At 42.6% G+C, this 27,007-nt stretch overlaps 1 protein-coding gene across 5 annotated transcripts in view; it reads left to right on the top strand.

The window, feature by feature from the left end:
* LOC109857799 (protein bric-a-brac 2-like) overlaps window positions 1–27,007 on the top strand; it is a 50,686-nt gene that overhangs the window by 14,448 nt on the left and 9,231 nt on the right. Inside the window, exons 1-3 of one of the 5 annotated variants that reach the window (XM_020434496.1) lie at window positions 4,695–4,877; window positions 10,801–10,945; window positions 11,634–11,798. In XM_020434496.1, the coding sequence (XP_020290085.1) occupies window positions 4,759–4,877; window positions 10,801–10,945; window positions 11,634–11,798 (429 nt within the window). In that variant the 5' untranslated portion in view covers window positions 4,695–4,758. Of the gene's footprint in view, window positions 1–4,694; window positions 4,878–7,307; window positions 7,340–9,880; window positions 10,565–10,800; window positions 10,946–11,633; window positions 11,799–27,007 lie in introns of those variants that run through there. The other 4 variants (XM_020434498.1, XM_020434500.1, XM_020434497.1 and 1 more) reach the window with 4 other exon arrangements.

The following is a 27,007-nucleotide window of genomic DNA, read 5'->3' as shown; positions in this document are numbered from 1 at the left end:
CTCTCTCTCTCTCTCTCTCTCTCTCTCTCTTTCTACGTATTCTATCCATACTCTGTTCGTCCACGTCATTTGATTGACCACATTTGACTCGCTAGTGACGGCATCGAGGACGAGGTCTCGCGTTCTCGAGAGCAACTACGATTTTAATTTACGTCTATTGACTTTGAGAGAGAAAAACCGATCAGTCGAAGAATCATGTTGATCCATTTAGTTATTTAGTTTTAGCTTTCAATTATTATAAAATTAAAGAAGAATCATTTTTACAAGACAAAAACAAATATTATTATTTAATTATAGAACATTGAAAGACATGCAGACTCAGGTAAAAAGAACACTATAAAAGAAACAATCTTAGCGCAGAAATGTTATCTGAAAGAGATAGCTTTTACAAGTATATCGATCAAAGATACAAGCAAGAAAGATATATGAAGTTATAATAAAATGCACACAATGGTTTTTTTCGCGCTGTGTGTTTCTGATCGCAATTAAAAATTGTTCGACGTCGGTTCTTTCCTGGTGTCGGGTATTCCCAGGTTTAATTGCGCAGCGTAGAGCACAAACACCTAGTTTCCTTTCTCCTTTCTTGCTTCTCTCTACGTGTGTCGCGGATCTCTCTCTTGCCGTTCTCCTCGCTTGGTGAAATTGACGGTTCCGGCTGCGTCTGCTCCTTTTCCATCTCGAGAAGAGAACGTCTCCCCGTCTCTCGTATCGTTCCTTTCGCTTCTCCTTTCCTTCCCTTCAAAGGTGCAGGCGTGCGCAGAAACCGGGAAGGGCTAGGAACGAGCTTACACCATAGAGAGAGAAAAAATACGTGAAATAGCAGTAACACGACCTTTTCTATTTTTATCTCTGTGTAGGCATGGTAACGTATTATAATAACAACCGGAAAAGAATTGACGCGAACACAAATCAGAATGTCGATAGTGACAACATCGAAAATATATTCGCAAAATGTTAATATAAAACATTTATATCAAAAATAGAGCAGCTTAAAACATCTGTAACATTAGTGTCTATCTACCTACTTCTACGCGTGTGAAGTTTGTACCCCGACATTGAAATTCCATAGATATGATTAGAGTTCCCGCTTTATTTCGAAGAGACTTAGGTCTGTACAGGATTTGATAAGCTTGAGACAATATTGAATATAGAATCGGATTACGCGAATATTAGCCTGAAGTTTACAAACAGATTCCGCTCATTAACGGTTTCAAATTTGAGATTAAAAAATCTGAACTCTCAGAATTATGGGACTTTAATGTTGGGGGAGATACCAATATCTGACGACGTAAACCGCTCCCGTCTCGTTATCATTAGATATCGATTTTCTGGAACATCCTGTACGAGTAATGCGGACTCTTTGAACCGGCGAGGGCGAAGAAACAGGTGAGCGGCCGAGAGTCGCTCTCAGAAAGGTGAACGGAGAGAAACGAAGAAACGAAGGGCATTCGGAATGCGGTACTGTTATGTCTTACGGTATACAGGCAGGACGGAAATTAGGACCAGGAAACGAGGCCTGCTGGTCATCAGTGCTTGTTACGCTGATAAGTCGTAGGGAAAAGCGCCACATTTTTCAGATATTTTTTGTCGGTTTTCATTTCGGTTTTTGTCCTGTTTGATCCTGGACTAGAACAGAACGAAAAATTTATGTAGGAACATGAGACACAAAGCAAAGGGACGTTCTCGCGTCAACGTACCTTATACATTCGTGTGTGTAAACAGTATATTTGGTTACCTAACGACGTTAGTATTGTCACTAATGTTAATAAATAGTTCATTATGAGGAAATATATAATGTGATATGTATGTATATGAAAAATGTAAAAAAATTATTACTTTAAAACTGAAAGACTCGAGAATTGAAAAGTTAAATGTCAAGAATAGGAAGCTGAGTGCTGACAATTAAAAAGTTGAGAGTTGAGAGTTAACGGTGATTGAATTACAACTTAAGAGTAGAATGTGGAGCATTACGCCAAGAAGGTCGAAGATCGAGGATTTATGACTGAAATATTGCAGAAAAATGCAACAACTTCGAAAAAAAATGATCTGTTTTGCGAAAAGAAACGAGCGCTCGCAACTGTGTGTGGAGGACGTGGGAAGATCATTGACGCAAATCCACCATGCGTATGAGAACGCTTTTTACATTGTACTCAAAAACATATCGCGCGTTGTCACAACCGACTCCTGCTACTTTTGCACTTGATGTGCACGTTTTTTTTCGAAGAGAAATATATTTTCTTAGAAAAGAAACCCGAATATCGTGACCTCAACATTGGTTCCTTCATTCAAAGTCATTTAAATGCTTATATTTTTATTTTGCTGGGCATGATAGCAAAAAATGCAAAAAATAAAAATCGTAATAGATAAGCGACAAGATTTTTTTCATAAAAAAATATGTTTGTAACTCGGACAACAGAAAATTTAAATTTTCATTTTCGCGCGCACAATGTTGCAAATTAAATTTAATACAACAAACAGATGTATCCGTATAAATGGATATATAACAGTATAAAAATTCAGGTCGGAGAGAAATTTCCATTTTTGGATAAATCGGATTTCTTTATGTAATACGCCGGCTCAGATAACAGTCAGCAAGAAAGGAGCATTTACCCGAATGAGTGTCGACCGCGTGCCAAATTTTAACTCAGGTCTTTAAGAAACGTACAGAGAGCTCGAGTTGCCCTCATCGAGATCCGCAATGCAGATATTTTTTTTTTCCCCGAGTATCGCGTATTTAGTATAAACATCGACTTGGGCTTTGCACCGTGGAAAATACATAAATGAAGTCCAAGGAAAAAAATGGTATTGAAAATCCTTACAGAACGAGTTCATCTCGTCGCAGACGCAAATCAGGGAGTTTGTTGCGTTCATTCTTTCTTTCTTTCGCTTTTTCCTCTCTTCTGTTTTACCGCTTCTACGCTTTATTTAAACGGCAACTCTTACCCTTGTCTTTCGTTCTCTTCCCATCTTTGTCCTTTCCTCCCTTCGTTTTCTCCCTTCCGAGATAAAAATAGACCACGCGTCTATCCCGCTCGTTCTCGACGTCGAAGAAGGGAATCGATCGGAAACCGAGTACCAGAAAATAATTGCGCTCGTGTGAGTCCATAAATTTCTGTCTGTTGTATTATCGATCGGGAACGTTCATCAACTCTTCTCGGGGAAAACGTGCCACTGAAGTTCTTCCCTCTCGTATCTTTCAGGGTCACTTACGAGTCGATTTGATTATTTGTCTTTACGCGAATTTGTATATTTGTTAATCTCAATATTTATCTCACAGTTTTATCTTACAGTTTATCTTACAGTTATGTAAGATAAAACATGTTCCAATAACCAGATAAGCACCAATGGCCGGACATTGGGACTTTTAGTAAAGAAATAATTATTACATATGTATAAATATAAAATAAATATTGAATAAAAATACATCTTAATCTAAATATTAAATAAAAATAAATCTTGACTGAATGTGAGCTCGAAATAATTTTAATGTCGAAAATCGTGTGTCAAAGAAGTACGAGTGAAGATTACAGCAAAAACAGAAGTGAAGTTACGTAGGGGAATATGGTGTTTTTTTTCTTTTATTTTTTTTTTTTTTTTGTGTAATAAAACTAATGAATATATACGCCGGCGCGCGCGTAACTTTTTAAAATGCAGTAAAAATTCTGATATATCGCGCTATTCATATCTTGCGAAATGCGAAACTCTTGCGTAACGCGCGACTCTATTCGATCTTTTACGGCGCGAAAGAAAAGAAGCAATATGTCTGTTATTCTGTCAGATGGAAATATTTAATAGGAAACACAAAGACTACAGACAAAGGCGCGGTATTCTTTTCGCTATGGTGGTTTCGCACATTTTATGCGGCCGAAATCTCGCAGAAAGAGACGCGATAAAAGCTACACGCATGACGTTTCTAATCTCAAATGTGTCTTTTCTCCTGTTCCCTCAGAAGCATAATACTTGGCGAAAAAAGCCTGACCTGGTCGTGTCGCGCTTTATCCCTTTTTTTTTTATTCAAGAATTTTTACCGGGCTACACTCGAAAGATAAAGACTCGCGAGTCGGATTCTATTTGCGTACGTCGTCTCGAAAGATAATTCTACGAAAGTACTTTCTCTCTTTCTCTCTCTCTCTTTCTCTTTTCCCCCCTTCCGTGGCGAGAGAATGCATCTCGATCCTCGCGGTCGAATCAAATTGACATTTATACATCTCCTGTGAAATTCCGGGTTATCATAACAGCAAAGAGATCGGCGCGGGGACGGTACCTACCAGTGCTTTATGCAAAATCCGCTAGTCGTCATGCAGATTTTATTAGTTCTCTTTATCATCCGCATCTCTCGGCGAAGCTAGAAAAGAAGTTGGAGGAAGAGAAGGGGCAGGAGGAAACTACACAGCAAAAGAAGAGAATGGAGGAAAGTCTTGTGGAAGATTCCAGTCTTTCTGCCTGGAAACGGCACTGGGGAGATCTGGAAATGATAGGAGGGAGAGAGAGAAAGAGGGGAGCGACGGCGGTCGTTTCCGCTTGCGTTTTCCCGAAGAAAGAGCTGGTTGGTCGTCGTCGTCGTCGTCGTAGTAGTCTCGAGGACGGTGGCCGCGAAAGGGAAAAGTCCGGGAAGAGGCGAGGAGGCGAGACGCGTCGATAACGCTGGAAAAACGTAAAAGGCGCTCTCCGCGGAGAAAGAACCGACGCAGCAAGGAGGAGAAGGAGGGATGGTGAAAAGAGAGACGGCCGGGGAGAGAACGGAACGGAAAGATATGGATGGATATAGCGAGGGAGAGAAAAAGTTGGAGGAGAAGAGAAAGAGATAGAGCTTCCAGGACGGAGATACAGAGAAGAACGAGAGAAAAGGGGAGGTTGTCTTTCTCCCTGTCGTTAGGGTGAGGAAAAAGAACAAGGAAGTGTGTGTATGTGTGAGAGAAAGAGAAAAAGAGGGAGAGGAGGGAGGGGGGAAGAGAGAAAGAGAGAAAGAAAGAAAGAAAGGTGGCATATAGCTGGGAAGTGAAGGGGCCACGAGAAAATAGCGTCTTAGGCGTGGGGGTAAAAGAGAACGAGCAAATAGAAGCAACGTACGCGGTGAGAGAAAGAGAGAAAGCCCGGGGTGAAGGCGGCGGAAGGGGACGAGTGCGGAGGGTCGAGGAAGAAGCGATGAAACGACCGAGAGACAAGAAAAAGGAAGACGAAGAACGGCGAGGGAGACGGAACGACGGTCGTGAAATGGATGAGAAGAGCGAAGAAACGAGGAGAGAGAAAGAAAGAGAGGCCAGGGTAGAATTGAGCGGGAAAAAGGACGAGGGGGGATGAAGCGCACGAAGAGCGAGCTCGTCTACTCCGCGAATGGCGGAGGCACAGACGGGGAAAAAGAAAGAGGATGTGGCATGACAGGGAGGCGAGGTGAAATTGGACACAAAAAGCTCGAAGAAAAATTGAGATGAATCGCGGGAGGGAAGATGGAAGGACGGTCTTTCCTCTCTCTCTTTCTCTCTTCACCGTGCAACGGGAGAAAAACCCGCGCTTTCTCGGGACTACGAAAGAAACCACGGACGCAAGGGATGAAAACCGGTTGCTAATGCTTCGCTTTTTTGATTTTTCTTCTTGATATTTTTTTCACGTTTTGTCGCTTTTTCTCCATTTATTTTTTATAACAACTGCTTTTATTCTTATTACTTTTTATTACTCCGTGTAGATTTTCCATCGGTTGTAGTTGTTCTTTATTTGTGGAAAAATATTGTATGATATATATTTGCTACTTGTGTTCAAATGTTGTGCCGTTGATATTGATACCTTGTAGGAATATACTTATATTAGGATTTATATTAGGGGATTGTGTGTTAAATTATTCAAATTTATTATCGTACGTAATGGTGTTTTTTTTCAGATGTTTTATTCGAGAGACTAAAATCTCTCCTTCGCGCCTAATACGCTCTCCCGCATCCGTTTAGCGTTCCTCAGGAAAGTGGCGGCTTTCTAACGCGCGCTGAAAGATTAGCGTGCGAGTTGAGGACCATCGTTTTTATTATCGTTCCTTCTCTCGCCGTTTTCGCATCGAGAAGAGAATGCGTCGAAAGATTTCCTCTTATCATTTTGTTTCGAATCGACGAAACTCGTCGAGCTACAGTTTTTCGCGATCTCGCGTCTTTCCCCGCGAATTGGCGATCTCTCTGACGATTTTTCGAACGTTTGTTGTTCATCGTGCGCGCCGTTGTCGTTCGCGCTTCTTCGATATCTCGCCGTTGGCAAGCTTCTTCGTGGGTTTTAGTGAAAGTGACAGGAAAATCGCTCGCCGCCCAGCTCCGTATAACTCCCCGGAGAAACCGGGGGAAAAACGTTTTAGAGCCTAGCTCGCTCGCGCATCGCATCGCGCCGACCGAAGGTACAGCGACATTGAGAAAGCGTATCGATAGATGCGATCGGTCGTTGCCGCACCGCATCTGTAGTTTCCAATATCGAAAACGTCCCAATATATTCCGAGTTAACGCCCGTATAATTCGAAAATCGTTCCGTGCTAATATTCCGTGCTTTTTGTGTTTCGAGACCTACTTTCAAGCTCTAAGAATTAGGATAATAACTCATTTGATCACATTTATTATGCTCTGTTTGTTCTGCAATGGTTAACCGACGAGGACGATTTTCTTACAAAAGAGAATTTAAAGAATATATATAATAATAAAAAATCTTTTAAAATTATACAAATACTTAAACGACTCTTGAAAAAAATGTAAAAGTCAAGAATTCAAGAAGGAGGCTTGCACGAGAGTCGACGCAGATGTCGGTATGAATGAAAGAAAAAAAAAAGTATTTCGCACCGACATCTGCGTCGAATCTTACATAAACCTCACGCGTTCTTGAATTCTAATATAAAATATAATTGTTTTACTGTACGTTTTGTGTGAATGTGTAGTTTTGCAATTACAGTCTGCAAAAAAGATTTTTTGCAATTATTTGAAACTTTTAACATTCTATCTCTCGAAAAATTAAAATTGATACAAATATTTATAATATATGTGAATTAAATAAGAGTGACCTTCAATTGTACAATCATCGATTTTGTTCTTATTTTGTTTATAAATGCGTAGTCGTAAACTTCGTTCGTTCTTCACTGCGTGAAAATCATCTCGCCGGCTATCCCGTCTCACTCCGTTTCTTCACGTCGCACGTTACATCCGGTTTTCTCCCGGTTTTCTCTCTCTCTATCTATCTCTCTCTTTTTCTCTCTCTTTCTCTCTCGCCGGTCGCTTTAATTGCGCGTCTTCCTTCTTTCACTCAATTATCCTCCTCAAATCAACGCGGCTGGCCGTGTCGTACGTGTAGCAGGAGCTTAAACAATGTTCCTGAAAACTAGGTGAGCCACTTTTACGTTGTGCCGCGCGATCGGATCGCGCTCGATCTTTCCGGCTGTGTTCGCTCGCGCGAATTATTATTCCGTCGCGGATAACACAGCGGAATGCGGAATAATTCGAAGCGGCGTTTAGAAGAAAACACACGGTGAAATATGGAGCAAACGATAATAGCGAAATGGTGAGAGAGGTTTTTTATTTTTTTACATTACGCGAATTGGAACGCCGATGGATCTTCCGATTTGCTCGCGAGAATTATTCCATCACGTAGAAGGCCGTAGACCGCAGACGCGTAGACGGTGAAATACGGTGAAAATCCACTCTCTTTTTCGCGGCGCGCAATGAAAACGTGAAACGCAAAAAAACCAGAGCTTTATTTCGATTATTCGTTTGTGTACGAATTATTTCGTCTTGAATACAGTGGCGTAACATCATCAAATATTTATCATAAAGCTCGTTATCGCGAGTGATGGAATTGTTGTTGTTTTTTCGGATAAGAATACTGTAAAAAGCAAAGTTTCTTTGTGTGTTTTCGTAAACTCATTTCTGTTTTTGTTTTTACTATTCTCTTATTTTGTTATATTCAATTTGTATTTTTTGAGTGCTCCAAACGAAAGAAAATTTAAAATGTTGCTTCGTACTTTACTAAGAACACATTTGACTTCTGATCGTGTTTGGTTTCACTTAAAAAAAAAAAAAAAAAAAAAAAACCATCTCTACGCAATTATTACCTCTTCGGCAGCAAACTTTAGGATCGTTATTAACTCACTACGAGTTCTCCTTTTTACAAAAAACCTTTTTCTTTTTTTACTTTTTAACGTGACTAATTGAAGGGTCAACTCGTGAGGTCAAAAATGACTCCAAGTCCGGAGAGTTGAGAGGTGCAGCTGTCGCGCTTGAAGGATGCAAAGAGACGCCGAAATATATGTTTAAAAACGTCATCGTCCATCCTTCCTTTAAAGTTATCTTTCCCACTGCGATGTATTGAAAACAAAGAGTTCGAAATTCAAGAGTGTGCAAACTGTGTTATTATCGTCTTGGCAGCGTTACTGCGGCTTTTTTTTTTACTTTACACAATTACAAAGATTGATCGTGCGCGATTGCGACACGACGGATTAGATAAATCAAAGAAGGAAAAACAAAGAAAGCGTCGAGAAACACCGACGATCGATTATCGTCGTTCCTTCTTCGTGTTATCACGAATTTTATCAGCGCGTCTTCGCACTCGGCTCGCCAGGTAACCCAATTTCGCGATATCAACGTGCGCACATACCTGTTACGCGACTCGCGTGTCTATATGTGCTGCGCGACACGCACGCATAAACTCGGCGCGAGTATAAGGCAATCCGAAACGCTTCGATTTCACGATAGATTTCAAACGAATCCTAGTTTCTCCGAGTTTTGAAACTGGTAAAGCGGCAAAGAAGTGACCGCTACACAATCAGACTCTAAGTTTCCGTCCGTTCTATTTAGAAACGAGCTTTTCAAAAAGCTAACGACGATGTGTCCGAGAACGCGAGATGGTTTTTCTCGAGTAATTCGACAACGATTCAAACAGTTTGCAATTTTCTGAAATAATCGATAACACGGGCGAAACGGCATACGCACTGTGTAAATGCAGGCAAAAGCCAAGTAAATGCGTCAGGTGCGTTTGCGTACATTCACACAGGCGTGCGTTACCTGCGTGCTCTCGCAGGTGCGTCCATATCGAGGGCCCTCAAAGGATAGCCGGGTAAACGGCAGATGGTACGAAACGTGTCGCGAAAGGGGTGATGAGGGGCGGACAGAAGCGAAGGGAACGGAGTTTGGAGAAGACAAAGAGTCAAGAGAGAAAACGTAAATAAAATAAAAATTATATTTACATCTGACGCTTTGTATCAAGTTTTATTTTGAATATAAAGTCAAGTGTGTATATGTAGCGTTTTGTAAAATAAATTAGCATCGAAATGTGAAAATTTTTGATCGACAAGTTTTTTGTCGCTTTTTATCGCAATCGCGAGTTGAGATTTGAGAATTGAAATAGTCGAAAAGTGTGAGAGACTAAAGAATTACATAAATTAAAAATATGGCCGAGCGTAAACAAAATTCATCATAATAGCAATTCTACAGATAATCAAGCATCTTTAAAGAGAGGGAGCGAATTTTTTTATTTGACATTTTCTTATGAAGTTCGTAAATAACAATAACGGCGATATCGACAAAGTCCTGCGTCGTATTGGATAGCGAAGATAACAAGAAGTGAAGTATCACGAAGAATTTTCTAGGCGCTCTTTGAGTTCGCGCGCGAGCGAGTGGATGAAAGGCAACGACGAGCGTCGAAACAAGCGCAAGTAACAGCGAGAGGAGGAGGAGGAGGAAGACGAAGAAAAAGAGTCAGAAAAGAACGAGAGAGAGAGAGAGAAAGAAAGAAAAAGAGAGAGAGAGAGAGAGAGAAAGAAAAAGAGAGAGAGAGAGAGAGAGAGAGAGAGAAGGCGGCAAAACGCGCGATGAGAAGCAGCAAGCGCGAGCTTAAGTTTCTCCGTTATCGGCGCACGTCTAAGCAACTGATAAAAGCCGTGTTCCTACGGACAGATAACGGGCGGAATGGCCCGTATAAAGAGTCACATAGATAGAGGCAGATAAAGCACGGTCCACGGAACAGGTGAATGTCGCGGACGGAGACAGACCAACGCCCGTGTACGCGTTTTTGTTGTTCGTCGCTTATGTTCGCGGTGTGTGCCGATTCGCGGATACGTTCTCTCCGTTCGTCCGTTATTTTACACATCGTCTCCTTCCGCGAAAAAGTGTTCTTCCCATGTTTCTTGTGCGGCCGGGTTTCCGGAAATAACGTGTCTCCCTGTCGCGTATAGTGAGCCGCAAGCGGCTCGTTTTCTTCTTCCCGTTTCTTTCAGTCCCTTCGTCGTTTCCTTTTCATCCTTGCACGTCGTCGTTTCACCCTAAGCAAGATCCACCTTTTCCTCTCTCGTATTTTCTCCTCCCAACTTCTTTCATCTTTCTTTCTCGTGCTCGTTTCCGCACACACATTTCGTACAGAAAACCTTACCTACCATCTCCATCTTTTCTTATCCTATCTGTCCTCGGCATCTCTCCTTCCTTCTCGCGCGCGCGCATCTTTTCCGTTCGTGCGCGTAAAACCTCTTCTTGGAGAGATATCTTCTCCTGGCGACCGTGGCGGAAAAAGAAACCCAATATTTCATGGAGACAGATCGTTATTGGGGCGTGCACTACAGGTACTATCCCGCTTCTCCGCGGATCGATCTCTTCCGCGGCGGGGGAAAGGGTACACGACAGAGATGACGATCGTGGAAAAGCGTGACAGAGGAGGAGGGGAGCCTTCGGCTCTTCGTTTCTTGGGGTCGTCTTCGTCTGTTGTCGACAATAATTTTTCGATGCATCTTGCCGAGGGAAAGTCGCGCTTGGAAAAAAAAACACTCAGATCGATCTTTTTCGTTTTCTTTTGTTGCAGTGGCGGCATGGCCGGGCAGCATTACTGCCTGCGCTGGAACAACTACCAGTCAAACATGACGTCGGTGTTCCACCAGCTCCTGCAGAATGAGGCCTTCGTCGATGTCACCCTAGCATGCAACGAGGCCTCCTTGAAAGCGCATAAGGTAGGTACGGAATATGTAAGACGCACGGAGAGAATAAGAAAATGTGTGAGAGAAAGAGAAAGAGAGAGAGAGAGAGTGAGTAAGTGAGCGATCGCGCGCGAGATCGAACGTGTTAGGTTTTTGTCTAAAGCAAAACGATGAATTAGAATGTCTATACCACATTATTTTTCACGGTATGAGAGAAATGTGAAACTAAGTGTGTTTATATTATTTTTTTTTTTTTTTATAAACAGGGAATTTTCTATTTTTGCAATATTGAGCAGTATTATTAATATTATGAACTTATAATTAGAGAGAATTTTCAAGCAAGTTTGATAATAAAATTTATACTTAAGAAAAGTATTTTTTATTTTTTACTCTTTATATTGTTTTGTCTTGTTTTATTTCTTTCCTGAATGTTTTTTATTCCTCTTTTTTGTCTCGATCGTTTAAATTTTATGATATTCCGATGGTTATTGAGAAGTGTTAATATTGATTTTTAAATATTCAAAATCAGAGAAATAATGCTATAAATATTAAAATATTCAAAACAGAAATTTCTTTTTAACAGTGTATCTAAGAAGTGAGACAAAATCATATAAAGAACAACAGCGGCAAAACACCTGATAAATTTACGCCTAAAGATTAATTGCGACGTAATAAAAGATATCGATAATTATACAACGGTTTTATTTGTGTGTGTTCACAGGTGGTGCTGTCGGCCTGCAGTTCTTACTTTCAAAATTTGCTGCTGTCAAATCCTTGTAAACATCCGACAATTATCATGCCGCAGGACGTGTGCTTCAACGACCTCAAGTTCATCATCGAGTTCGTCTACCGCGGCGAGATCGACGTCTCGCAAGCGGAGCTTCAGGTGAGTGCGCGAGAATAAGGTCGATCTTTCGCCGTGATCGTCGTGAATCAATGACGTCGCGAGCAGCAATTTCTCCCTCGACATATAAACACTTCAAAATGTCATCGAGAGAAAGAGAGAGAAAAAGAGAAAGAGAAAGTCAATAAAATTTTTATATTATTTTAGTCAGGAAATAAATAAAACAAACATATGAAAAATTAAATGTAAAATAAAATTGCCGATCGACCATTTTTTTCCGAAATCCGAAAGTCACAAAATGTTTAAATCTCGTTATGTATCACGATATTAAATAACGCGATCGTTTTATCTTATCACTTACGTGTGTTATTACGACGCAATGTGAGTTGCACATTATTCGTATTATTGCAAGATCTTTCGTCAAATCGATAACGGTTCAGAGCTCGTGCAAGTTTTATTATCACTCGCCTGTCTCATTTTGAAAGATCTAAAAACAACATCGCCGAATTTGGTGGTGTAATAAATATTTTATAAGTGAGTTTCATACACAGTACACATTTCATTGAATATAATACACATCGTATGTTTTGAGAATAATTTTCTACGCTATTTTTTTATTGTTTATTTTTACGTAAAATTCGATCAAAAGTATTTTTTCATTGAAAAATTCGGCTTTCGCTCTTTTTTTAATACTGCCATCTGCTCATATGTGGCTAAAACTTGTCGAGATCTTTTCTAAAATAGAATTTCTTTTTAAATGTTTTTCAAATAACTTCAACTAAAAGGCTAAGAGAGACAACGCACAAACTTGCATTTTTGACACACATGTTGATAATTCTTTAACTATAATTTATTGTTTGTCACATGTGCGTATTATCGACATTCAATGTCTTACCGACCAGATAAATTTCGTCTGACTTATCCTTTGCTGTATGGTTTTACCCAATGTGGATAAACATTACCGACTGCCGTTTGCGGCGAAGGTAATACACGTTGTCCCGACTTAACTTTCTTGTTTTCTATCTCTGTTTATCCAGTGTTTAACATCTTTTGTTTATTGTTTTTTTTTTTTATTAAATACACATTTTCAGTGTGTGTTTTGTTAGTAATTCAGAAGGTTATTTATTCACCGTTCTGTTTTACCTATCGGACAGTGAGCTTCGTCGACGGTTCACCTCGCGCGCGCTCTTCGCGGCGATGCGCGCGCCGCGCGCGTTTGAAATGCCCGCTCCGATACGCAGGGTCGACCGGCCGGCACGCGCGGAGTCTCGTGATATCGCGCGCCGTCCGTGCATTCGTCCGCCGCGCCGGCCTTATCGTCGCGAGACGTGTGCATGCCTTAGAAAAAAACAAATCTTGTCCTCGTGTGTACATTTCGCCGATGTTCGCGTGTGTACGTCCGTCTGTCTGTGCGTGATTGAGTGATCCGAATTTTCGTGCGACAAAAATTCATCAGTTCATCGACGACGCGGATAAGATAAAGGCGCGCGAACGCTGTCGACACTGTCACGCTAGTAATAATAAGGTAAAAGGTTTGTAACTTCTGATTCATTTTCTCGATCGTTCGATTCTTTTCAAACAGCTTCATGTCACACAGCAGCAACATACACATGTTTGCATCACGGTGTGATTTTGAAGATAGAAAAAGGTGCATTGAGTTTGCATTGGTTACACATGTTTTGGGAAACTTCACGTCTTCGTCCTATATATTTTTCGAATTGTCGGAAGCTACATGTGTATGTGTGTGTGTGTGTTTGGGGTTACAGATAATTGGATAGTACAGCTTTGTTGTGACTAACGGGAGAACAAAGCTTGCCACGAGTAATTAAGAATGCAAGCTATATATCTTTTACAAGCTATATATATATATCTGGTCACACGAATATAATAGAAATAACGGATTAGAGTGAGAACATTCTAATTTTACTAAGAAATTGCAACTTTTTTTTTTTAACTAAAAGCAATCGTACGATTTTTTAATCAAATGTAGTAATTCAATAAAATTGATGGACGCTTGTCGTGGGTTAATTATGTTACCGCTCTTCTACATTTATGTTCCTTCTGTAAAATATTTCTATAATAACATTTGGGATGTGCGTGTATATTTCCTCGCGTGTATTTAATCGTTTTGATTTTTCGCGCGCGAGTCACAATTTAATTCACATGCAATCCATTTCATTGCGTAAATTAGTTTTGTGTCACTTCCGAATCAATAACTATTAAAACATTAACTGCTAATGCAGTTTTGTTATATTTTGAATTGCATTCGAGATCATTCGTGACACGTATCGTATTGGACAGTTTGGAAAATTGAACTACACAAACGCATTTTGTATTCATTCATTCAAAAGAAGTTGACACGCGCTTGTACGAAATATATACAATATCTGTTTGAATCTCGAACAAGTGATCTGTCATTTTAAAAACATAATTTATTGCTAGTGTGTTTTTTGTTAATTTAATTATGATCAATACAAGTCTATTTGACAAATAAAATATATACGTAATATATAAAAAGAGAAGAAACGATGTGAAATGTATAAAAAAAAGATCTGCTTTATATTTGTTAAACACAAATATAAAATACAATTGGGAGCGATACGTTGCATTTGTTTGAATTAATGATTGTGTGTGTACAGGTACATGTAGACTCACATTGTTACAGAGTTCTAATACATATTAATGCACATTCGACCTGTTAAGAGTTCAATGAATTCTCGTCGAAGTTACACACACACACATTCAAAACGTACACATGTAAAACGCGTTCTGCAGTAGTAAAATATTTTTGTTGGCAAAACTCCGCGTTTGCTGATATATCCTGAAGAATCGCCCAAAGATTTTTCAATACCGCGAAGTATAACGAGCAGACCGGGCTGTTTTGTGTCCTTGATATCTGTAATGATCCTTAATTTGATGTTGCCGTGTATAAAGTGCGGCTGTTTCTGTAATGAGAATAATTCAATCGGTAGAATCGCTTCGATCACCTTCTTTTCGTTTCGCGCTCGTAGATCCACGTATAAGTGTCTGAAAGTAAACGCTTATGCGCTCGCGCGATTTATCGGAAACTCGCCCGTGGACGAGATTATTTTCGCCGTCCTTCGCGCGGAACGAAAGGGGATGCTTTCGACGGCCGGCTATTTGGATCGCGCGCGCGTGAGACGCTGCCGCCGGACGTCGAACTTACAGCACCACCGCCGACGCGTGTGTGTTTTGAGTGCGAGCCAAATTTAAATCTTCCTCTCGCCGACGAAAGCGGCCTGCACACCAAATTGCTAGCCGTCGAATACACGAGAGCGTCGACAAGTTTGCCGTCACCCTCCTCAAGTCTTTGATTGAAGCACTTTTGATCCTACCGAAAAAAAAAAAAATCAGTTGATCATTGTTTTGTCAAATAAAATCGCTCGCGTGTGAACAAAGATATTTGATCGAAATTAAAATCATTATATAAAACAAATTTGAGAAATTTTCCATTAGTACTCAAATCCAATCAAAAAATTGTTGCAACTCTCGCAAAGTTCTCGTCGATTTGTGATTTGATGTTTTGTGACTTGAGAAATATAGGATATACAGAGGAGATGAAATAAATATTAGATTTGTCGATGCAGTGTTCTCGATTCGGCGAAGCATTTATAAACGAACACAGTCTTCCGCGGATGAGAATTCGAGAGATCGAAGAAGGAACCAATTTCGCTTTTTCACGGCGATTGTTTGTCGCTCGTGCATTCTTCTCTCTCTCTCTCTCTCTCTGTTTCTCTCTTTTTCATTCCCACCGCGGACCTGCCACTGTTTGAACCGGGTGATTGAATATTTGCGTCCTGCTGTCGTGCTCTCTCCTCTCCAGGTAGGTAGAGGTACCTGTCTGCGCGCGTGCGAAAACACGCCGCCGGTCGGCCGACGAGAGATCCGCGGTCGCGAAGGATGGCTCTCCTCGTCATTTCGCCGTTTTTGCCTCCCTTTTCGCCCCGCTCCGTCAAGCGGGACGTGCCGGCACGCAACGATGCTCGCGCCCGTGATTGGTGCTCCTCCGTCGAGGTGCTTACTCGACCCGAAGCCGCGTATCTTGCTCCCAGGATTCGCTCCCGGCGCAATTTCGGCCTGCCCGCCAGCCAGCGACACAAACCGATCGCATATACAGGGTGTCCAAAAGACAGAATATGACTTGGTCTTGAAAAAGTGAATTTATCCTTTCCCGTTGAGAGGAAAAATACGACGACGCAAAATATACACAAGAAATATCGGTTTTATTTTTGTTACAAAAAAGTATCGTATAAAAGATACAATAAAATATACAAAAGCTCTTACAGAAAAATAAACGATCGATATATTTTTATTTCGTAATAAAAATCTATCTTTGGAGAGTAAATTTTGACTATTTTTTTTATCAAAGCACACACATATTATTAATCAAAACGAATGATAACATTGATTTTAGGAAATTTTATTTAAATCATTAAACTCCGCGGCGATAATTTCGAGACACTCCGTATATCGGATATTCTCAAGTCCTCGTGTCGCTTGTTCGGATTAAATTGAACTTCTGTGCTCTGCATAGACTTCCACTTGCTCCTATAACGGTCTCGAAGTTTTTCATTATTTTGATATTATTTTTGCATACCGCAGCGAATAAAGTAAATAAAATATTCAAACTTGGTAATATTAGTCTCGTCTAGCGGTTCTAACCTTGATCTTTTCTCAATACGCTAATGTTTCTTTCTTAAAAAGTGTTTTAGGCTTTTTAAAAACTGACGAAATAAATTTTCAAAAACGCGTATCCACGTGCCAAAGATTCGCGATTACGTCGGCGATTGCGACGCGAGATGCATTCTGTATTTCATTTTCGGTGAAAAGCCCGTGCATAGCATCCGACTCCGTTCCTCGTTGTCCTTGACACGACAGTGAGACGACGACACGCGAAGAAAACGCGTATCTCCCGTGCGCATCGCACGCTCACCACGCGCGCGCTTGTATGCACGATCGTACTGCGTGTTTCTGAAATTCGTCTGTAATCTTTGCTTTGCACCTGTTTGTTGTCATTTTCATTTTTGTGCCGCGTAAAATCACTTTTCGTTGCGCGAACATTTGTCATCACTAGGTTCCGAAATGTTGACGTGGATGTCGATAAACAAGATCCAAAAAATTAGAAATGCAACAATTATTTGCATGAAGAAACTTTAATTGCTCAAAAAATTATTACACAATTATATTATAATTAATTATGTCGCGAAACAAACGGCAAAGGATAATGCGATCATTGATCGAGAAAAGAACATTCCTTTGCAGTTTACACATTAAGTTCAAATTATTCGGGTGTAGATCAGGTGTTTGGAAAAAGTCTTTCTTTTTAAAACGTGAAAATCAGACTTTATCTTGCAGAATCTATTTACACGGGAAAGATAATGGACATGAATCGCGCACACGTCGGAAGAATGCAATAACGAGCGCGAAAGGGGTAAACGGGCGAGGAAGGGACGAAAGGGGGGAAAAGGGCTAGGGAGAGATTTATCGAGTCGAGTTGCAGCGGCGGTTTAACCCCCGAATTCACGATGTGTCGCAGATATTGGCGGGACCTGCTACGTGAGAGATAATCGATACAAGGGGGTAGCAGCGCGACTGCTACGAGACGGTGTTAGCTATATATTTTAAGTCCGCCGGATTTAATCAATAATTGTAACGTTAACTGATATCCGAGCGCGACGCTCTTCCGTGATCGCAGAGACGAGCGTCGAGTTATTCCTGTTTTCTCCTCATTTTCGTCCTGCGTCGCAAGTACTATTCGACGCTATTAACACAAATTTTTGTTTGTATCTGCTGGGAGAAATTAGCTCGAATCGAAAACTCTACAAACCGTTTTTGTTTTATTCTCTTTCGCCACATTGTGTTTTCTATTCTTAATCGATTCTGAGATCATTCTTGCGGTGACATTAACGATTTCTGTCACCAAAGTGATTTTTGCGCGACGATTTTGTTGTTGTTGTATTTGTTTTAGGACAATTTCATTAATTATTTTCATCAATTTTGTGATATTCGATTAAAACGAGAGATGGAGAGCAATTAAACACACGACGTAGGAAAATGTATACAATATATATATATACCTATACATATATATGTTTGCAGTTACATTTTAAATTAAGTGTAATTTTGTTTATTATTTATTCAAATGTGTTAATGACCATCAAAAAATACAAACTGTAATTTCGCAATTACACCGTTTTTATCTCATTATACTTCGTGCGTTAAACACAAATGTCTCACAAATTGTGATATAATTACGCTAATTGATTCTTCAATTCCCGTGCGCGATCCAACTTTGATTCGACAATTAGTTTTCTTGTTATATATAGTTAGTTGCCGTTCTTTCGCATTATCGCGAGAACTTCAAACTCCGAACGATACGATTATCTCACATGAAAAGTGTATCAAACGGTATTGTGATATTATCACAGAGAGAGAACAGGTAAAGAGTGTGCCCTGTTAAATTTTAAGCATCCTCGTTCGAGAGCACATACGTGTATCTTGCAATGTGTGTGTGGTGGTGTGCACGTATGTACGCGGTTTGGTTTCTCGGTGAGACATGCTGCACGATCGCGAGGAGAATATTCGTGGACCGCGCCGCGTTTCGCAGAGCCGCCTTTTTCGGAACCGTCGTCGTCGCCGCCGCTTTTATATGCCGCTGCCACGTTAATCGGCGCCACGAGCATTCTGCGACTGCTGCAGAACGCTTTCGTAGCGCGGGCGACATCGATCGGACGGCGGAACGCACGCGGCTCGGCCTAAAGTACCTTCCAGCCGTAGGCGCCCAAGCGGGCAGGCGAGCAAGGCAGGTACATACCCCCGCGAGAGACGAAGCGACGAAACCGAAAAAAGAAGAGAGGAGAGAAAAAAAAAAGAAAAGATAAAGGACGCGAGGGAGAGAAATCACGCGGGTCCGTACTCGCGCGACTATATCGGATGTCGTTGCAATGCACACCGCACACGCAAAAGTGTGAAGGGTGAAGTTTGCTTAAAAATCTCGGCTACTCAAAAAGAACTCGCGTGTCGTCACATCGACGATGCGACCGTCTCGTTTTCTTTCTTTTAAATATACGATGCGTTATCCTCTTATGACTTGTGTTTTCTGTCGTTTTACGTTTGTATATGTACGTGCCAAGTTTTAATCACATTTACGCTATAATTAAACCGAATAACAATGTCGGAAGAAAAAAAGAAAGAAAGAAAGAGAGAGAGAAAGAAAAGAGAAAAGTTGAAAGAAAGTAGGGAAAGTACTTCATTCTTCTCGGTCGCCGTGTATATGTACGTGTGACTGATAATTCCGCTCGCCACGAGGGTACCGGGGCGGCGCTCTGTAGGTCGCGGAATGACTTCATGACCGTAGCCTCCTTAACCCCCTCTTCTACCTGGCTAGAAGAAGGGTAGAAGAAGCAAACGCGAGAGAAAACAGAAGCAAGAGGAAGAGGGAGGGAAGGAGGAAAAGAAGATGAAGTGCAGACGGACGAAGTAACGGTGGAAGAGAAGCAATTCGGAAACTCGCGCTTCCTTAGCTGACTGTACTTCGCGGTTTCTGCTTATACGCGCGGCGTGCATACACCGTGCGTGAGTGCGCGCAGAATTGCACGCGCGCGGTGTGCGCATATGTGTGTGGCACGCCGCCGCCGCCGCCGTCGTCGTTTGCATGCGTGTGTGTGTGTATAGCAAGGGCGAGAGGAGAGGAGAGGAGAGGAGAAACGAGGAGAGAGCAAGCGACTGGAGCCGCAGATTCCCTTTGTCCGCGCAAGCTCTGCAGCAGCCCGCGACTCTGCGTCTTCCCTCTTCCTCCTCCTCCGCCACCTCACCCTCCTTCCTGCTCCTGCTGCTGCTACTTCCCTTTCACCCCGCGTCCTCTGCACGCCCTCTCGGCGTTCCCGTCTCACCTCTGCCCGCTGCCACAGTGCCATCACGTCTCTTTCCCTCTCGATCCTTTCCTCTTGCTCGCTACTCTGCCGAATCCGTGCCCTCTCGCGCCTCCGCCACCCTCCTCTCCCTTCTCCTCCTCCACCTCTTCGATGTGTGCCCTCCTCCCGCGTCTCTGCCACTCGATCGCTGGCTGAGTCGAGTCAGCCCGACGCACAGGGCCGGCCTGAGGGAGGAATGATCCGAGGGCCCGTCAAGGGCGCGCGGAAGGGGTAATTCGATCGTCCCCGTATGTCCACCGGACCGCTCGAGGGATTGGAATTATTAAACTACGCGATTCCCACCCGCCCCCTCCCTCCCCCTTTGCTTCAACCCTTCTCTCCTCGTGCGTCTCCTCGCGATACCGCGATTTAGCGTTGAATAACGGCTCCGACGCCCGCCGTCGTGCTGCAATTTGTGCATTTGACGCGCGTTCGAGGATCCTTCACCGAGTCTCCGGGGAGGATCGTCTTCAACTCTCTAGCGTGTTTTTTTGTTTGTTTGTTTTTTGCGTGCTTCCGTGATTCTCCATGGAAAAGTGGATTAAACGTGATTGGAAATATAGTTCAAGGATTTTTTTTAACGCTGAAATCCGTTTAATACAAGAACAAATTTTTCTCTTTGAAGCATAATTTGTATATCTTCCACAAATTTCGCCGGAAAAAATTTTATCTTCTCAATTAGAAATTTTTTATTATCATTCTATATATTGTCAAAAATTATTGACAATATTTTTTACATGGAATTGACACAGCAAATTAAATTTGCAGTTGTATCCAGTAGTTTATTGCTAAGTAATATCTTCCGCGCAATCGCAAACAGAGGCGCCGCGGCGTGTTGCGTCGAACGCGTCAAAGTAAACGATCATGCAGCAAAATATTCCACCCTCTCGCGCCGTTGCTAGTAATCTTCGCAAGTGCGCGCGAAAAATCCCCGACAAAGTTCATTGTTTACGAAGAGGCCGCGCACACACGGAAGAATACGATTCGCCAGATCGCGAACGGAGGTTGTAAAAGAACGTTATCACACGTAGAAGAGCGTGTTAAAGATATATATATATATATATAATGTTTTTTTGTTACGTTTGCGGAAAACACTTCTTAAAAGGTTTTCAAGAGATTTCTTTTTTTATTTCCCGCACGTATAATTCGCTATATGTCAGGTGTACTCGAGACTGTCGATATATCGTTTTACTTAGTCCCGAAAGTCAGTAAGTCAGGTGTCGATAGACTGCATAAGTCATGAGTGAAATGTAATGTCGCGTCACTGAGAAGTCGGTGAGCAGCTACACACAAAATTATTAATCGCGTGTATTAAAATACGAGTTTGCGAATTTACAGTTTTGAATAAAGAGTTGAATGAAAAAAATTCAAAAACAGTGGCTTTTTGAGTTATCTCCGAGCACTTAACGTGTTCGTTTTTTCCAACTGTCATTCAATTTCTAATTAGCAAGTATTACAATACTATTTTATATTATAATTCTTAAGTCAGAGAGGTTTGTGAAATTATTCGAACTTTGCGCGATCGTTCACTGTGTTGAGACGCACGCATTTCTTGGGTCGACGCCGAGTGTTATTAAAGCGAGTCGAAGGCGATTCGCGCGAGGCCCGAGACGCGAAACACGCCGACGTGTCTGGCGTGAATGCGAATTAAGGGCGGGGAGAATGGGGAGTCTCTGGATAGAGGAGGAAAGGAGAAGGATTTCGATTCCGTTCCTTGTAACGACAGGCTGACGACGCGCGCACACCGTTGCAAAGGCCTAAAAGAACTTGAAGAAATGTTTTAAATGTGCTACAATAATAACTAAAGTGTGATGAAAAAGTCCTTCGACCGGTTTAAAATTGATGATAATGTTGCGCAAATTATGTTGTTTATCATTTACATGCCGAATTTGATAGAAAATATGTCAATTTACTGTGTCTTGTACGTGTTAAAATTATTCTGCGAAACACGCTATTTATTTGAAAAAAGCGATTAAAATTTTAAAAAATTAATTTAATTTTCGAAAAGTAAATATTTTCCCATTCTGTTTTAAATCAAATATTAAAATATCGCTAAAATGACATATTCTACAAATAGTGTAGATACATATTAAAAAATTTAGATTCTTAACCAAAGATTTGTCCTGAGAAATTGGTTAATGAGAAGAGCGATAGTTCTCGGACACCCCGTAGAAAACGAGCGGCCTAAAGAGCGCCGTATAGCGGCCGCGCCGGCCGGCACCACCACCGGCGCGGGCACGAATACCGATTGCACAGACGGCGGCGCGCGGCGACGAAAACAACGACACGCTCTCCTCGAGAGATTATCCTGGTCGTCGTCCCGTGCCGAAGCTCCGCCGATAGATCGATCCTCTCTGTCGCCCGCATACCTCTCGACTTAACGTCTCTTCGAGGCTGTCCCGTCTCGCGTCCCGCGCCGCAACACGACGCGGCTCGCACACACGACGACGACGTCGACGACGACGACGTTTCTCCATCAGGGACTTGTCGCTCGGACTATCCACCAGGGTCGAGACGAAAATCCGCGGTGCCTGTGCGCTGCGAAATTTTAGGTGTTTCTGTAGAAATAAAAGAAAAAGGAGATGAAAGAAAGCGATCGCGCAAGAGAGAGAATGACGCCTTTGTGAAGTTCAGAGATATGGCAGCCCAATTTCCGGAAAAGCATCAGTGAATCCGTCTTCGTGAATCCACTCTCTCTCTCTTTCTTTCTCTCGACGATCGTTAATTCGATATTTATATTCTATTTTATTTTATTTCTTTAAGTACACCTTGTTTTATTTCATATTTACGATTTCGAGTTTATTACGAGAGAGAGAGAGGACGTGACCGAAGACGGATTAGAATGGCCCGGTGTGGTTAATTGCACATATCCATCTGTTACAATTAGACAGCACGTGTCTCTTTGGCCGTTAATGCTAATGGGGACGAATTCCCTCACGGTTCACTTGCTGCGACGCCAGTCGTCGTCGTTGTCGTCGTCGTCGTCGTCGTCGTCGTCGTCGTCGTCGCGATGCGGCGCGGGGAGCGCGATATCGCGCGTACGCTACTGCCGATCATCTGTCGCTCTTGCGCGACCACGTGCGCGAGTACGACGATCTCTGTCGTCGTGCCGGCGCGAGTACCTTAACGTCCTCTGCGTTGCGCTCACGCGGTGGGTCGTTCTGTTTCTGTCTCTGCCGGTTTCCCTTCCTTCACTCTTACTAGTGTCTGCATCCGTCTTCGTCTCGCTGCACCCGCCGCGCACCATACATACGATTCTCTGCGCTTCTCTCTTTCTCTGTTCGTCTCTTACTTTCGTACAAGTCTCTCGGTTATGTTCCGTGCCAAATTTCTCTCTCTCTTTCTCTTTCTCTCTCTTTATACTTCTCGGTTTCGTCTCTTCTTCTTCGCTCCAACGCGCGCACAGTCTCGCCGCCTGTGTACGCGCGAGCATTGGGTGTCTCAGTCTGGGTTCCACGCGGACAGAATCCCTCTCTCTGTTGTACTCTATCCCGGTCTGCCCTGTTCTCGGACGGTCTCGCTCGTTTCCGCACGGATCGCGTTTCATCCTTGTCGCTCTCGCGTAAGAGACGGCCGTGTTTCTGTCGGAGCGTCGCAGACTTGGCTCGCCCCCAGTCGCCCCTCTGCCTCCGACCGACCACGGTCTGTGTGCGTCCTCGTCGGCCCCTCCACTCGATCGGTATCCCCCATTCGTCCCTACACAACCGTCGTTCTATTTCTCTCTCTCTCTATCTATCTGTCTATCTCTTTCTCTCTTGTGCGTTCACCGGCTTTCTCTCTTTTTCCCGCCACCCTCACCGCCGCGGCTGGTCAGGTACGTGTTCCCTCTCTCGCTCACGCTTGATCCCTCGCACGATCCGTTGGCTCATTCGCTCTCTGTTCTTCATGGAGCACGCATCCCCCGCGAACCGCTTCCTCATCGCTCGACTGCGCTGAATCCGTCCTTGTTCCCATCGGCGAATTTCGCGGCGTTCTCCTCTTCCTCCGCCCTCCGTTTCTACTCCTCCTCCACCGCTTCTCGTCGTCGTCGTCGTCCTCCTCCTCCTCCTCCTTCTCTTCCTCCTCTTTCTCCTCTGCCGCTTCCTCCTGCTCGCCGCGTCCTCCTCATCTCCTCGCTCCTCCGAATACCGTGCGTCCTCAGCACGGAGCGCCGAATGCCATTTCACTTTCGTTGGGCTTCGCCGCGTAGAAGATCGGGCCCTGCCAGGAATTATCCTCTCGTTCCGCGCGCTCGTAACCTCCCCGTGCGCGTGTATTTCGGTCGGTCTTCTCGCGGCTGCGTCGTCGTCGTCCGTAACGACGACGCACACGAGGACGAGGACGACGAGGACGATCACGTCGACAATCGCCGCGGCACGTTTTCTCGCAGTGACTTCCCGGCGACTTCTGCCTGCACCTTCTTCGCGTCGACGTCCTCCTCCTCCTCCTCCTCCACCACCTCCTCCTCCCTCTCGCCCGTCGTCGTTGCCGCCGACTTTTCTTCTTCTTCTTCTTCCTTCGCTTTTTGTTGCTCTTCCTTTTCTTCTGTCTGTTGTTGCTTCCCGACCGTCACTTCCTTCAACTTCTCCTCCTCTTCCTCCTCCTACTATTACCACTACTAGGACAACAACTGCTGTTACTGCTTTTCTTCTTCTTCTTCTTCTTCTCCTTTCTTTGTCACCTCCTTCACCTTCTCTTCTTCTGTCTCAACGAAGGACCGTTTGCCTACGGAGCGTCGCACAGCCAGGTGAGTGATAAACGATATAACTTCCTTCGCGTCCGGATACGTTGTTGGAACCAACGTCTCACCACGCGTCGCGAGAAGCAGCGTCGTCGCGTCGCGATATCGCTATACAGGGCGATGGGCATTGCTCCCTTGGCGAGTCTCTCGGCTTGTCGGCGCGAGGAAGAGGGCGAGAGCGGGTGGTGGAGTAATGAGAGAGAAAGACAACAGCGGAGCGTGAGAGAGATAGCGAGAGTGCAAGTGAGCTTTATGCAACTACAACACAGGAGTTTCCGTCGCGCCAAATCGCACAAGATTATGATTCGCGCGTCGCGCCAAACGGACTCTTCACGCGCGGTTTCGAGATATTTTTGTGCCGAACACGCAGCCTGCCCGATGCAGAAGTATGTATGCCGGTCGCTCGCGCTCGCCGGCCGTCGGCCTCCCCTGCACCGGCGTGTCTCGGCAATCCGTATTTGTTTCGCGCCGCGACCACGGGAATGTTCTCGTTCCGGTCGAACCGAGTCGACGCGCGTTCATAGCTGTTGCATATTCTTCGTTTGAATATAACTGGATTAAATATTTTTCGAGAAAATTTATAAAATTTCAAACATTCGTGCCAATTTTTTTTTTATTAGCGCATTGATGAATAAAAATTGTTTGAATTCTTGAATGGAACATGTAAAAATAACGTTGAATTTGATATCGTTTGTTTAGACGATTTGACTTGGATGTGTTAAAAAAAAAACATGCAAAAAGACTGTAAATGTCATTAGGCATAAAATTTATGAAATAATAATTATATATTTTCTTCTAGGAAATTTTCTTTTTTTTTATTGTGCAATTTTTTTATTTTGTTTCACTATTTGCTTTGTATATTTTTTCTTCCTAAATTTGTGCGTGTCTTTCATTTTTTCTGTAATAAGGTTTGAAGGTGACAAAGTGAATATAGAGGTAAGGTGGATTTCTTGTTGCATATGGCGTGAGACATTGATAACGCTCTTGTGAATTTCCTAAGTATTATGACGGGGGCATCGTTTCGTAGAATAGCGTCGTTGCACAAAACGATACGCAAAGCACCGAGAACACGTGTTGTCGTCGTCGCTCGCACCTTAGGCTGCGTACACACGGGATCTCGAATTATGCTAACTTTGTGTGCAAACCAACAACTAGTCGAGCTTGCTCCGCGATTATATTAACTCCAACAGCAATAACTTCGAACACAGATTACCTCTCGCGAGATAAGTATAATTTATTTTTATTTGTTAACGAAAAACTGCACGTCTACAATTTATCAAGATTTATTGAATTCTAACGACGAGATTATTTTATCAATACAAGAGTCACATGTAAAAGAAAGAAAGAAAAAACATTATCTTAATGAATACGTAATAAGAGAGGAGATGTACATAATTTTACAAAATAGCGTAACATGTGAAGAAAAAAGATTTCAACAGGAGCTATTATTCAAATCTTTTTTAACGCGTATGTATGTGAAGTACGTGGCCGATTCAGCACCGAGAAAACGCATGATCGACAAAAAGCAAGCATGTTGCTTGTTCGTGTGAATCGTGGATTTACAACTCTCGGAGCACCTGACTGTGAACGTCTCGTGAGAAGACGCGCTCGTAAAAGGATCCGGAGATCGTCCTTCTTCCCACGAATGCTAACCCCCGTTGAGGGTGGCTCTTACGAGAGCCCTTTAAACTGTCTACGAAAGCCATGCCGTTCCCATTATCGCGCTCCTTCGTTCCACGTTCGTAAATACGATTGCGCCGCTCCGGCTCGCAGTGTGAATTGCAATCAGTTTTGTAGTCTTTTTTTATCCTCATCAAAAACGTAAAAAACATAATTATCGAAGGTACAGAAAAAAGATTATGATACTTTTTTTGTATATTTTTGCATTACTGATGTTTATCTTTTTGTAACTAAATTTATACTGCGTGAAAACGATGATGCGCACTGTCTACGTCGCTCCATCGTTTCATGCGCGAGCACAAACTACACGTACAAACTTATTGTTACTATACAATAACTGCGAACAAATACTAACATTTGTTGTTTTGAAAACTTTGGTAGAAATGTCAAAAGTTTAGTTCACAAAACTACAAACAAAACTAACGGATACGCATTGCGTCGACACATCTTAAGCCACGTGCACATCGAGTTTGCGGATTGTTCGTCGACGATTAAGCACATTTTATTTTTGCAAATTAAAATTAGACTTGACATAGAGACGTGTTAAAGAAGAATATTTAAAAAATGACAAAGTAACAAATTTTGCTCCCTTCCGTTGTCGATGAGAACTTACGCAAAAGCGATACATCTCGTAAAAATGTGCATATAATAATCTGAGAAACATTTTCTTTTTATAGAGATTTAAGAAATGTGTTAAGAAACGTGTCGATATATTTTAGGATGAAGATCAATCGTTTCGAGTAATCTAAGAAGCATTTCAACATCTCACCGATCTCTTTTCCACTGAGATTTCGACATCGAAGATAGAGCAAAACAAAAAATCAGTGCTTCGACACATGTGTCGTCACAAGATATCTCTTGTCAAAGATGAAGTAATATTGACCCGAGCAAAGCAAATCGATAACGAGACAGTAAAC

This window comes from Pseudomyrmex gracilis, unplaced genomic scaffold (genome assembly GCF_002006095.1).
Source record: "Pseudomyrmex gracilis isolate BER0280 unplaced genomic scaffold, ASM200609v1 scaffold_172, whole genome shotgun sequence".
NCBI classification, from domain to species: Eukaryota; Metazoa; Arthropoda; class Insecta; order Hymenoptera; family Formicidae; genus Pseudomyrmex; species Pseudomyrmex gracilis.
The sequence above is the reverse complement of the archived record's forward strand: the minus strand, read 5'-3'. Positions and strand labels throughout refer to the sequence as shown.